We start from the raw sequence: 14,868 nt of genomic DNA on the forward strand, positions 1-14,868 counted from the left end.
CATTAATTTTGTACGAGAGAAATTCGATTACATTTAAAAAAATAGAACGCCATAATTGATACACTTTGCAGATACTGTATGAGGTTCGAGTCTAATAAGCACCGGCAATTTTCATAAAGAACCTAACAGGAATTAAACTTTTTCGTGGTGCGAAAGAATGGTAACACTGTTGGGTATTTATAGGCATATGTATATATAGGCCTACGTACTGTTATAGCGCATCGACGCGACTGTTGTGACTGTGTGGTGGCGTTTATCTATCGCTTGAACGCACGTGGTTTAGGTAAACTTACGTTTGTTATGGGAGTTCCACTCGAGTAGTAACAACGCCCCCTTTTCAGCCAATCAAATTGCATTTGTAGCTTACTCGCCTGAAGCACAGCACGCCATTTCAAATTTACATCCCGTTTTGGGTTGGACTGTTTGTCGGGCTTTTCTGATTTTAGCTTCAATTTTTATTCTACTTTTTTCTAGATACCGTTCGTTTTTAATTATATTGTAATTTTATTTACTGGTCAAGCTATGTTGAAAAATGGGGGACAGTTGACGGCGACAGCATGTTATAGAGCTGCTGTAAAGCGCATTTCTCGACCTGACAAACGTATTTTTGTTTTATGTGAGGTAAAACCATCTTCCGGAAATATTCTTGTTACCAGGACTATTGTGACGAAAACAGCATACAGGAAATCTCCAATATCTACTGTTCAGCCTGGAATAAAAGTGCCAACCGCAACTGTTGATCATTTGGAAAACTTTACAACCAAAGAGTAAGCAAGCCTTTTTACAATTTTATGATTTTACAGTTTCTATGTCGTTATGATAGAGACAAGCATACTTATATAGGACATTCTATTCTAAACCTATTAATACTCTAATACAGTAATATGTTAATATCTGATAAAGGATATGAACTTTATTCATTACTATTCCTATTTTCTGCAGTATCAGTAGGATATTGTAAAATTGTATTACTTGGAATTTTCAATAATCAAATAATTGTTTAATTCAGTAATATTAAATTGTAATTCAGTTTTATGGCTTGTTTCTGGGTTCAAATCCGATTTTGCATCTAGATTTGTCAACTCTTAAGTACAAAAAAGGGGAAAAAGGGCTTAGTTTGAATGTTTTGTGCATATTCTGCAACTCTAAAACTTATACTAAAATTTCATTACAATTTTGGAATTTCAGTTTTGCTATATCTATATATTGATCAGTTATAACCCTGTCAGTTGGAATAGACATCGAAGCTTGAGCCATTCTTCGAATCGATTTCAGACTGATGGAACATACTTTTGCACATGACTCTGTGAATTTAACTTTACGTTTACATTCTACAGTGAAATTATACAGTTCAAATCAAACGAAAAAGAAGAATGGAACATTGATTTTACAAATACTGCAAATTCATATCGAAGTAAATCTATGCAAGAATTGATTCGAGCTTCTTTTGTCTTGAAACTTTGCACTGTTGATAAACTTGTGGATTATAATTTGGAGGTAGATATTGCTCCTACTTTGGTGACTTTGTCAGTATAGATCAAAATTTTGCTATTTTGCTCTTCGAAAGTTTACCTTATAGTAAATTTATTCAAACAGTTAAATATGGCATAGATTAAATTCTGTTTACTTTCCGTCTAGACATGGGTAATATTTGTAATTGTCTCAATTCGAACATTATGTTTTTGTTACTGTAACAAGTACTGCTTATTTTCGAGTAGTCTTTTGGGCACAAAAATATTAGATGAAGGTCGTGCATTGATACCGGTACGGTTAAGGCAAGCTTAGCAACTTCTTCCTTTTTTCCCATTCCCCCAATTTTTACTATTTAATTAAGAATAAAAATATTATATTCTCATTACACAAAAAAATATAGTTCAGTCTAAGTTTAGTTAGGTCATTGCCTAATTTAATCGTACATAAACAAAACATGACACATAGGGAAGAAAACATTTTTGAATATTTGAACATTAAGTCAGTCATGTTATCATAACAAATGATAAGCTACAAAATCAACTCTTTATGGGGAGCAGTAGTTGGATTAGGATGATCACACTTATATGTTTGTTATTTTAGGATCAAGTATCTGTGAAAACACTTCAATAGGCTAAGTGTGTTAAATTTTGCCTTTTATAGTTTGTTGTGACTCATAATTGTTCACTAAATCTTAGTTTGTAATTGGCTTTCAATATTTATATTTTTTGGAAATACGGATATGAGATAAAAATTGAAAAAATGTGCATGTTGAAACTGAACTAAACGGAAAGTATAAAATTCCAATCCAATTTAGTGATGTGTTGTTGAGATTGAAAATTTTTATCTAATATTTTGAAGTGAAAAGTTGTTTGTAAGAAAAGTGAGTTGGTAAGAAAATTTATATTTTTATATGCACTATTAAATCTTGTAACATTTATTCTAGCTCGCAAACCTCGGTCAGAAGATTCTTGGACAGAATTTGTTCAAATATGTTATGAAAAATACCTTCTATGGACAATTTGTTGCCGGTGAAAATGAGGAAGAAATCAAGGTATAGGTTAATACAATTTAAAAAATAATAATATAATGTAGTTATAGTTGATATCTATAAATGCTAATGGTTAATGACTATAGTATATTATAATTTTACAAACTAGGTTGTCAAACTATCTTTCACTTTTTGCCCACATTAACGTGGTAATTGGAATAAATGAACTACTAGTGTCCTGTAGCTATAAGCTATTTACCTGTAAACATTGCCGAAATATACCCACAATCTATATTAAGTTATGATTTAGCTATTACTATTAGCTTGGTGTGGCGTAAATGTTAGTAGACAAGAAAATTATTTTAAAATTCATATAAATATATATATATAGAGATTATATATTAAAGGCGTTCTGAAATAGACTGGCAGGCTTTTATATTAAATTGACACGAACTTCCACAATGATTCGAATTTTCGAATCAGTTTTAAACTTTATTTATTCTATGAACTTGTAAAAATAGGAAAATGAAAATACACTTTATTCTATTTTTAACTATTATATGTAGGCCTACCTAAGCGGGGACAGAATATATATTCTGCATTGCCAAATTTAATTTAGAACTTCAATATCTCATATTAGAATATATTATTTCGAGAATGCATTCAGAATAATAGTTTATTAAATATTTGTGATCCCATTTATTCAATATTTTTTTTTCAGCCATGCATCCAGAAAATGCAATCATATGGTGTTGGATCAATTCTCGATTACGCTGTCGAAGAAGATTTATCAGAAGAAGAAGCAAAAGATCTAGAAATGAGTTCTTGTGTTTCACACGTAGATAATTCACAAACAGGTGGAATTCATTTGCTCAATTATTTTTTCAGAGTATTTAAAACTAGCGGTGGTTCAGTTACAAATGAAGGGTGGAAATCTGATAATATTGGTGAACATATCCATGGTAAAATATGTGAATGCCCTCAGAAAATACGTTTATGGCATGATTCTGTTTACTTTTTTTTGCCATTTTTCTCTGTCATGTCGAATATGATCGATTTTTAGTGGCAAGTTTTGATGTGTGAATTTGATGTGTCTCTATTAAATCTTAAGTTATAAGTAATAATCTTTGATATGTGCAACAATATTAACGATTTTATTATTATTAATAAATGTTTAATTATGTTTACCGGTAGTTTCTAATATGTTATTGTTATAATTACATATCGTTAGCTCAGTGTTGAAAGTGCTAAGCGTTAGGAAGATGCTCGTCTCTGCATCTCTGATTACCCTGTGTGGGTTTGCAGGCACGAATCCCATGCGGGGATAATTTTGTGCAAGAGGATTGTTGGACTTCTTGCCGCCGCAGGGTGGTTTACCTAACTGCTGGTCGTTTACGGCTTCCGAAAACAAATAACTGGCTAACTATTCCCATAACCGACATGGACTGGTAACCGGATGGGAGGCCGTGGTTCAGCATATGACAAAGCCGTTGGGATAAATATGTAAATCCCAATCCTAAATAGTACCACTTATTCATTTAAGGTATTACTTGACTATTGATCATGATGGCTTAGTGATTAAGAGCGCTTGACTTCACACTATCGCTGTCATCTCACTTCAAAGATCCCAGGTTAAAAACTCCATGCACAACACCTCACTGACTGTGTCATAAAATGGTTAGAAAATAATCAAACTTGAAAGATTCTGGTCTTTCCAAAAATAGTAGCCTTTTTATATCAGTTGCTTCTTGTATAGACGGACCCTTTTCAGAGTGATGGCATGAAAAAGTTGTCAAAAACTATCTTTTCTTGTTATTTTATTGTATTTTTAAAATTTCCCTTTTTTAATATTATATATATTCAAGTTCTAACAAACTAGTATTTTATTTTTCATTCATAACGATCTTCAGAATCAAGTAAGGTATTTAGTAACAACCTGGTAACTACTTAACATGGTTACTGCATGGTATGAATCACTTGGCTATTACAGTGTGTAGTATGGTAGTTTATTATGGGTGATATCATCGTCATGTTTTTGCTTATAAAAATAGAAAGACCATGAGTCAGCACTCTCATGGTGTGTAATATGCTTATACAATATCTGATATCGCAGGTAATAATTACAGTAATTATTTCAATTGTAGTGTAGGTCTACCGAATTAGAATTTAAAACTATATTGGGTCCTGGCCACATCCTTCCCTTTTGCAAATTGAAAAAATATTGATTCTACATCAATTTTCTTTATTATAAAATTCAGAATTTTTAGGCATTTTGGACCCAACTGCTGCAGGTTGTTGATTGTTGCCGGATATAATTTAATAATTGCAGCCCCATGATCACAACCTCACCCAGAGTAAAAACCCAGATAAAAAATTGCTATATGCCAAATGCTTTTAATGCTGGAATGCTTTTAATCCTAAACTATAGCTTAATGAAGATATCAGTCACTGACAGTCTGGAGAAAAGTTGTGAAATATTTCTTGACAAAAAAAAAACTTGCTCTGTCATTGAATTTTTCATGGTCTATCATCTTAACACGCACAATCATACCTTCCAATATTTTAATATTTTATTCAATTTGTTAATAGCATCGCATGTTTCTAGAGGTAATACTTTTATATGAATTGTACTTTTTCACTGAATGCACTCGCAAAAAGAAACATGATTCATTATTGTTTTCATGCAGTTTTACTCATCTCCATTCTGACTTTCATGTGTGGGCTATCATACATTGTTATTATTTCATTTTACTCATTTTTAAACTTATTTATACTATCATACAAGCAGTTTCTCACAATTTACTTTATTAAAATATAATGACTTCATTTGGATAGATTTACCAATTTCTCAATTTATAATATTTTTCCCTACAAATTAAGCATTAGATATCACCATTTCTTGATTCCTGAAACTGTTGGGCACAATTATACACAAACAGAAGTTCAAGTGTTAAATAATTTCTTCATTCTTGTAAAAGTAATTTGGGTCAATATTTGTGTTTGTGTGCAGCAAGACTCTTGAATCACTTAGAATACGTTGTGAAACATATATAATTTTAAATATATATTCAGATATTCAATTTAATCTTTGGATCTTTTTTAATCCTATGGATCTAATATTTAAACAGTATTAAGCTGAGCTGTTACATGTATTCTCGTAATACAGCATTGATTGAATATTTTAATTTTTTGCCATATTTGAACTGAATAGTTTGTACTTTATGCTTCACAGGTACTGGTTACAATAAATTCAAAGCACATAGAGAGTTTGGTGATCGTCGACATAAAGTTGTCAGTGCAAGAACCTACTTCTACACTGATGAAGCCAAATGTGATGAAAATATGAAAATGTTTATGAAGTGGGATATATATTTTTTTGTGTTTTCCCCATTTCATGTTTGTTTTTATAGTGGAGGGGGGCCCTAAGTTCTCCGCAAGTACAGATCTGTATAGAAATTTATTCAAGCATGCAGAGAAACTGGCTTTGTAATTATATTTGGATTTCTGAATGGGGAAATTAGGTATAGGTCTAGCAGTCTAATAAATAAAGTTTTGGATGAAATTCGTTCAATTCAACGAGTTTTTGTTCGGCCAGGTTCTTCATCTTAAAACATGCATCATGCAATGCATTCATTGAGTCATTTGCTAAGAAATCTTCAATAAGTTTTACACTGCCAAGTTTACTATATTCTGGAAATTTTAATTCAGAATTAAATTTTTAACCCAGGTTTGTGACATGTCATGCCCACATAATAATTCTAGAAAAGAGATGAATACATATATCTTGAAATTAGATATGTGTCCCCCAAATGTGGACTCTTGAGATGTCATATTGATTTCATTTACATGTCAGCTACAAGACGTTGATAGAATGTCACACTAATATCTGTACACTGTACATATCTAATATGTTTATATAAGACGCTGCCCAACTAGTATTTCATCCACTTCTATATTGGTTCAATTTCTTTTAACCATCACAATTTTCAGATGTATCGATGCGGCAGGTTCAACCACTGAAGGTGGATTTGCTGCAATCAAGCTAACAGCACTGGGAAGACCACAATTTTTGGTAAACTACTTTTTAGTTCACTCACGAGAGTTGAGTTGAGTTAATCACTAAATTAAGTCTCACTGACGAGTAGTCGATGACCAAGTAGTCCAATTTAGATAACTCAATCAATCGTTAATAAATAGCAATTCGAGTCCAACTTGGGTCAAATTAATGACTCCAGCTTCTCCGAGACTGCTACATTGCCACATAGTATTTTATTATCTCACACACTGCTATGAATTTCATTTCTGTGCTATATCTCATTATTATATTTAGTTAATTATATTTTTCATTTCATATTTTAGCTGCAGTTTTCCGATGCATTGATGCGAGCTAATGAGCTATTCAATAAATTATCTCTGAAGAATGTTGATGTACTGGAGAAAGGTTTTGATATTCACAGATTCAGGGTATGATTTCATGTTTTCTCTTTTCCTTTTTCTGATAAATTATTCGTCTAAATATCTAATTCTAGTGCGTTTATAACATTAGGATTTTGTTGTAATAAGTTGACAATTGTCACAATCTTCCAAAGCATTACAAAATGTTATTCATTGCGCTATTAATTGCCCTGTGTTGATTATAATCTAGTTGTGGACAATTTGTCTAGTCTTTACCATATAGCCATTTGTGGCCACTTCCTCTTCTAAGTGGAGCATAGCATATGACACAATTGTTCAACTGATTTCATTTCACCACACCCTGGATGACGTGAGGCCATGGGATTTGTTCCCTAGATGTGAAATCTTATTCAGTCTGTGATACACTATAGCATGTAACTGTAGATGTTTTTAGTGTAGCGGATAAGGTTCAATTTTTAATTTTTCTCAATATTTGTTTTTTATTTCTACAGAAAAAGGCAAAAAGTATTGGAATTCTAATGAGTAGAGATGATAGTAGAAAATGGTTTACGTGGATGGACACTGATGAATCTGGATTTGTTGATTTACTCGACTGGAATCAACTTATCTCAAGCAATAAAAAGTTTTCAGAAATATTTGTTGTTCCAAATCCTCAGGTGTGTTTTGCATAAGATCATTGATAGTAATCATTTTTTGTGTATGCAGGACTGCAGTTATTAAAAAATTAAATGTTTATTCCAATGCTTTTGTACAATATCTGTATTGGATATGATAAAGATGGTGTTTTCTTTCAAATGTTTCTATTTTGTAATTTGAGCATGATTTAAGTCAGGTTTTCATAGGATGAATTTTTTAGGATATTTTGATTTTACTGTAATACAGATCATTGCAACATCCACTGATATCTAGAAAGCTAATATTTTTGGAAGCGCTGGAATTATTCCGGTTTGACATTACTGACTCAATTTATTATACCATGGATGAAGTGGTGTGCATTGGATTTAAACCTGTGGTGTACCTTAATAAAATTATGTTCAAGTATTTTGGGCCTTGTTTGGCAATAGCATGATTTTTTTATTTCTTGTGTTATCAGACGGGAGAAATGGAATCTTTACTCACTGATATGACTGATGAAGAAGATGCCCAAATGAGAAGAATGTTACGAAGAATGGATGTTCTTGCTAGAAGGTAATTTTGCTGTATGAGATGCACTCTCCCATGCTATATAATGCCTTATTCTTAAAAATAAACGCATTTTATTTTTGTGAAGCAAAAGTTTGACATTGCTGACTCTTTTACAATAGAATCTTTGTATCTGAGTTCAAACAATTATCCCGGCAATTCAATTTTAAAAAAATTAATAAATTACACAAAATATCACTTTCATTTGTTGAAATTTTGAAAATTTTAAACTTTGTTGGAAAATTCCGATTTAGTAAGAATTTGTTTCTGTTATGAAACATGGTTTTAGCATTTATTGTTTTAAATTCTGTATTTTTCCTCTCTTCTTCTTCTCATTTCCCTTATTCATTGTTTGTCCTCCTGCATTTAGCACAGTTTCTTGAATGTTACCAAGTCATAAAATTGCAAGACTCACTTTTTAAGGCTAGAAATCAATAAATTTCTGAAAAGGTTGCCAGCCCAATATTCTCTGCACTGGTAAGGTCATTCAATAACGATTGGGACCATATAACCTTTGTTATACTGAACTTTCGTCTAGTATTAAATATTCACTTTTTCTATAGAAATACCGGTACTCCCGTAGTGTGTGTACCAGGTTAGGGTTAGGCCATAATTTTATTCCGATTTTCCTTATTTTAGTTCTATTACGAGTTCAGGGACTGTCTGTGTTGACCAAGTGAATGTACCCCCTGCCCATAGGTTTCAGTCCCTACACAACTTGATGTAAAGTAGGCGAACAAAATTAGTTACCTCCATATTGGTACACACGCTTCTGGAGCGCCGAAATACCAATTCAAACTTTATCAATCACAATAACCTTATTCAAACAACCCCTGCATGCAAAATTGTTAAGTGTTTCCATGTTTTGTTAACAGAGCTGAAAGTCAAGGAGTTCGTCTTATGGTTGATGCAGAGCAAACTTATTTCCAACCTGCTATCAGTAGAATCACTGTTGAAATGATGAGAAGATTTAACAAAACAAGACCTGTTATATTCAATACATATCAGTGTTATCTCAAGGTAATATTTGCAAAAGATATTTCAGATTGTGTATACTGACTGTTCTTCATGTCCACATGGCACGAGAATTTTGACCACAGTGGCCTAATTGTTATAGCGTTAGATTTTACTATGATTCCATCAAATGTTAAAATCTTGGGTTCGAATTACATGCCTACCTCTCACCAAGCGTTTGATGAATTGGGTAGGCAGTATCGAATCGGAAAGATTTGGTTCCTCCAAGCTATAGCAGCAATGTTGCAGAGCCTGTTTCTGAGCAAAAGCCATATTAGAAATATCGTTAAACAAAAATTGAATTCTTACTTCTCAGGATTGTTCTATGGTGCCCAAAGAATGTCCAACAAACCGTATTATTTACTATTCTGGTTTGTATTTTCGAATATTGAATCTCATGCCAATCCATATTACCTCTCATAGTCTCATACATTGTATCATTTTCATGGTTTCAGTACCTCTCGGCATTTCAATTGTCGCCATGGTAAACTTGAAAAAAATATTTTTAGGCGGCTTTCAACTATATTACTGTTGATTTGGCCCTGGCTCAGAGAGAAGGTTTTCATTTCGGTTGCAAACTTGTTCGAGGTGCTTACATGGAACAAGAAAGGGAAAGAGCAAATATGTTGAAATATGAAGATCCTATACAACCTGACTATGAGGCAACAAACAGGTGATTTTACTCAGACATTGAATCTAAGTTGTAGAGATTACTATTACTTAGGCTGCATGTATAGAGCATTGCAACAAAGGTCTGAAAATATGTGTATTTCTTAGAGCTTTTCATTTCAATTTTCGATTATTCAAATAAATCTGTTATACCAAATGGTGTACCAGATTGACTTCATGAAATTTAAATTATATTTTGGTTTCGTGCCAATAATAGCAAAATCAACTGAAAAAAATAATTTAGTAAGGAATCCATGAATTCTGTCAGTGGTCTTTTCTGTATTTTATACGTGATATTAGGATAGGATTTACATATTTATCCTGGGGGAGAACAAAGGCGATAAGGCCGCTTAATGATATGCCAAACCACAGCCTCTTGTCTGGTTACCAGTCCATGTTGCATAAGGGATTAATTAGCCAGTTATTTGTTGCAGATGCATAAACTTGATATATTGCGATAATCATCTACTCGTTCTTCAGGATTTAACAATTTTTTCAATTACCACCCTGTGTTGAATGCTACCAAAATGTTAATTTGAAATTTTTACAGGGGTTACTTGAAATCATTGGATCTTCTTCTTGATAACATTAATTCACATGGCAATATAAATGTGATGGTTGCAAGTCACAACGAAGATAGTATCAAATATGCTTTACAAAGGTATGTATAGTTCTATACTAGATTTTAAAATAAATTAGCATTTATAATAACAACCCCAGGTGTAAGGGAAGGCAATCATAATGTGTTTTGAATGTTCATTATTGCCAGTCATACATTTCTTGCAGAATTAATTTTAGTACATTTTATCATCTTATGACAAAATTATTTTGCGTCAGACAGTATATGCACCCCTGAGCTAATAAGTTGATTATTAAACATAGATCATTTTTGAAGTAAGGTTTCTTACTGTTCTATGTTTTTCATACATTTTATACAGAATGCATGATCTCGGGATTTCTTCAGCTTCTAAACAAGTATTCTTTGGACAATTACTTGGGATGTGTGATCATGTGACATATCCACTAGGTAAGTACATCAATGAAATAATTTAATATTAATAATGAATAAGCATCCGGGCTCTGCAAACATGTCTCTAAACAAGGCATTGTTTGACACTAAAATCATGTTGATATGACAGGTTTAGTATTTTATTATTTAGCTTACCGATTATTTGCAGTTAGAGCTATATCCCAGACCTGGATAATGATATTTAGATTTAAAAGTAAATTTTTCAGACCAATGTGCAGCACATTAGCTAATTTTGACTATGTTGCAAGGACCAATGTATAGTCCTCGACATACAAGATTTAATGCATGTTACACTTTCGACCAAATTCAAAATATGTGGTTAGCTGTTTGCTGTATCTTCATTCTTCAAGATAATAAACTACCCAATTTTGTTTTTATCAAACTCTTCACTAAATTTTAAATCAGACATTTGCTCATTAAGATAGAATGAAGAATGAGATAGAATGGTTATTATCAAATATTTTTTTAACTATTATTTATTTTAAGGTCAAGCAGGCCACTGTGTATTCAAGTATGTACCTTTTGGACCGGTACGTGAAGTCATGCCATATTTATCCAGAAGAGCGCAGGAAAATCGGGGAATGCTTCGAGGGGCACAACTTGAACGTCAAATGTTATGGCAAGAAATCATGCGCAGACTTTTTGGTTTTTCAACACCAAAAGTCGTAAAATCGTAACACGTTTTTTTAGAAAAAAATTTCAAAGTAAAAAAAGTTATTTACTTTAAGCGGTGTTTGTTTTGCTTTAGATTTTAATTATTAGCTTTTCGACTATGGCCAATCTTAAGCAATTTTAGGACTTGCACTTAGTACTTTTACTTGAAAAATAATACATGTTTTAATCGATAATTTATTACAATTTTTGCCACCTTGTTAACAATTTAAAATTACTAGTAATAGTTTTATTTCTGTTTATGTTATGTAACTGGAGATATATTTACTTCTAATACACATCACATAATCGGGTTTTTGTTGCGCGTTAGTTAAATCAGAAATATGTAGAAATAAATTGACTCGGATACAAGAATTTTATAGGCATTTGTGACTATGTTATGTTTTAAACAAGAAGAGTGAGATTTACTTGTCAATTCGGTGCACCCGAACTATTCGTACCAAGATGACGCACAACCTGAACAACCCTGACCCGGTAAACATACTATGTTCAGGTCGTGCGCCATCTTGGTACGAATACTTCCGGAGTGTCGTCAATTCTTCAATTGAAATATTGACATATCTGGGATTGTGATGAGACAAGCTTCCATTCCAATAAAGCAATACCATTGACACTACACTGTTTTGTGTAATACAAAGTTAACAATAAAATTTGTATTCCTATTTTTGAAAGCCATTAAGCAAAACTTGATATTTTCATAGCAATAATACACAAAGAATAATTCTATTTGGATAAAAATGTTTTTTTATTTGCGCTTAACACATCTATCGCCACACCACGCAAGGCTTTGTAAAACAATCGTTCTCAAAAGTAGATAAGCAATTTTTAGATAAGCATCTTTTTGCTTTTACATGTAAGAAAATTTCCAATTCTGCAGCCTGTACCTGGCTTGTAGATATTTACTTTCATATGTATGGTTGCTTAAACTGTGTATATCTTTATTTTCAATTTTACTTTTTCATGCTCCCTTTTTTTATTTTTTTTATTCGAAATGTGTTTTTAAGTCTCGAAAAGTTCATTTTAATGAGCTCTATACACAATAACTTAGTATGTAACACAATTTCTTCAAAACACTATGATATATTCAATTTTATTTGTATTTAGAATATTTAGATATTATCAAATATTTGAAAATACTGTACTTTTTAGATATTTTCTATGCGTTTAATCAATAAATTGAGCTACCATCCACCTAAATTTGACATAAACAGCAATATGGCTGGCAAATTAGTCCAAAACTGGCATATTAGTCATTCTCAAATTCTTTAGTTTGTTCCCGATGGTAAATATTAACTCGACGACATCAACATATATGTCAAATGAAAGATGTGTCAACACCAGTAAATAGAGCAAATAATTTAGCTTTATAAAAAAGTTGACAAATGTTGGTATTTGGAAATGAAAATTTTCATTGCCTTCAGTGATACGAAACTTTAATTAAAGATGATTTTCGTGTTTTTTGAAAAAGATTGCATCTTATTGTTATTTATTTTTAGAGCATTTGAAAAGAATGGGTATAACCTTTTACACTGAAAAACTTCCGAAAAACAATATTTTTTTTAGTTACGATGGATAATATGGAACAAAGTAATAACGATACGAATATTCTATTAATCATCGTTAACCGCAACTTGCAATGTTAATTGCAATTCTCCCTACTTGTCCTTACATCTGTTATTATATTACTTAGTTCATAACTGCAAATGAGTCGACGATCATTCAACAACTACTCTGGTTCCCACCTCCTGGTTTAAAGGTCATCTCGACTCTCTCTCTGAACACCTTGAAAACAAAATTTTGATTACAATAGCTTTGGTATATGCAAATTTTGGTGCTCCCGAAGTATGCGAACCAAGATGGCGGACATCGGAACGTAACATGGGTAACAGGTTAGGGCGATAATTTTTTTCCAATTTTCCTTATTTTAGTCCTATTATACGTTCGAAGACTAGCCAAGAGCCTTCCGTAGTATTTATACCTAAAATTATGGCCTAACCTAGTACACATGTTACATTCCGATGTCCGCCATCTTGGTTCGCATACTTCGGGAGCCCCCAAATTTTCTTATTAGTATGTTGAGATCGCTTAGTCAATTTATCGCTTATATACTTACATTTAAATTTTAACCTTGAATTCAACCTTTCTGACAGAATTAGAATTTTCTGCTTCGAATCAGATACGATGTCGCACTTTGCCTTGGCTAAGACATTATTTCCTTCTTTTCAAACGCTTGCAGCACCAAGTGTATATAACAGCTTTAAAAATTGATAAGATTAAATCAAATAATAAGTCAAAATATTTTTACTATATACCCACTGCGATTTTTTTTTTACATTAGCCTCCTGCCTGCCACTTATCTGAGAAATAACTTATGACTTTATGTTATAATTTTGCTACTGTGTGCTGTTTTTCTCAGTTTATTATTTGATCTCAAAAGCTGTTTTTTTAAATAGGATTTGATAGTTTGTATGTATGCTTTCACAGTAAGTTTTGTAATGTTTATGTGATATTTATCCACAAAAAAAAACGTTTTGTTATAATTAACTTCAACAATATTTTATAACAAGTTTTTGTTTTATTCAGAACGAGCCACAGATGGACCGTACATATTTTATCTAAGGCTTAATCTAATTTGAAATATATGTAAGAATAATTATTTTTGTAAAGTAGAAAAAATGTTTTATTTTTAACAGTGTTTGTACATAATTGTATATATGTAAGAAAAATAAACGGAAAATTCACGTAGTCCTTTTTTTGCTGTTTAGTACTGTTGCCAGTTATGGGAATTGTGGCAAGGGATGTAAGTTTTAGAATTTCGAATTGAAGCGATTTGAATCTTTTCGGAGCAATTTGAGAAATAAAGGCTCGATTCTATATGCAAAAAATATTAATACCAATAGCACGAGACGGTTGCATGAGGCAGAAACATCATACAAGTCTTAACACTCATGTGGTTGTTATTTTTTTTATATGGGCCACAGTTTCACCTAATTTTGTGCGACTACTTGAAGGTGTCGATCACAATTTATCCTGCAGTTGTTCCAAAGTTCAGGATAATATGAGGTTATACCAAAAACAACCAGATAAGGAAATATAGTATTCGGATCGGAACATTCGATTCGGAACTTACATTCCTAATTGTGGCGTTTAGATTGGTCTTCACCTGGGGTAAAAAATATCACAGAGCGTAAATTCAGCATAATTGCCAAAACTTCCAATGAAGTTTAAACGTTAAACATTGTGCTATATTGGCAAACGCAACCTTGAAACATATATTATACGAGAGAAGTGATTATGCTTGAAAAAATAAAATATAGTATTCATATACAGTTAGTGTCAAATGGTATGATAACTGACTACCTTCCATTTGTTGGCAATTGTTCACTGTCATGAAGGCTATGGAATCGCGGAACGTTTGCAATCG

At 32.2% G+C, this 14,868-nt stretch overlaps 1 protein-coding gene across 2 annotated transcripts; it reads left to right on the forward strand.

The window, feature by feature from the left end:
• The first annotated feature begins 28 nt into the window (after positions 1-28).
• LOC120338250 (proline dehydrogenase 1, mitochondrial-like) lies at positions 29-14,189 on the forward strand. 2 transcript variants are annotated; one of them, XM_039406208.2, is made up of 14 exons: positions 29-767; positions 1,338-1,497; positions 2,417-2,524; positions 3,183-3,423; positions 5,694-5,820; positions 6,452-6,533; positions 6,821-6,925; positions 7,369-7,533; positions 7,971-8,065; positions 8,935-9,079; positions 9,583-9,746; positions 10,293-10,403; positions 10,681-10,769; positions 11,259-14,189. In XM_039406208.2, the coding sequence occupies exons 1-14, from the start codon at positions 523-525 to the stop codon at positions 11,447-11,449; spliced, it is 2,028 nt and encodes a 675-aa protein (XP_039262142.2). In that variant the 5' UTR covers positions 29-522; the 3' UTR covers positions 11,450-14,189. The 2 variants fall into 2 exon arrangements, with proteins under 2 accessions (XP_039262142.2, XP_039262144.2); XM_039406210.2 differs by having other exon boundaries at positions 36-767; positions 3,183-3,318.
• Positions 14,190-14,868: the final 679 nt, after the last annotated feature.

Source organism: Styela clava, chromosome 10 (assembly GCF_964204865.1).
Source record: "Styela clava chromosome 10, kaStyClav1.hap1.2, whole genome shotgun sequence".
Lineage (NCBI taxonomy): Eukaryota > Metazoa > Chordata > Ascidiacea > Stolidobranchia > Styelidae > Styela > Styela clava.

Bases quoted from the DNA above. Each gene is read 5' to 3' on its own strand.
- LOC120338250 (XM_039406208.2), top strand. From the start codon at position 523: ATGTTGAAAAATGGGGGACAGTTGACGGCGACAGCATGTTATAGAGCT. The intron at 9,080-9,582 runs GTAATATTTGCA...AAATATTTTTAG, and splicing joins CATATCAGTGTTATCTCAAG to GCGGCTTTCAACTATATTAC. The intron at 10,404-10,680 runs GTATGTATAGTT...CATTTTATACAG, and splicing joins ATCAAATATGCTTTACAAAG to AATGCATGATCTCGGGATTT.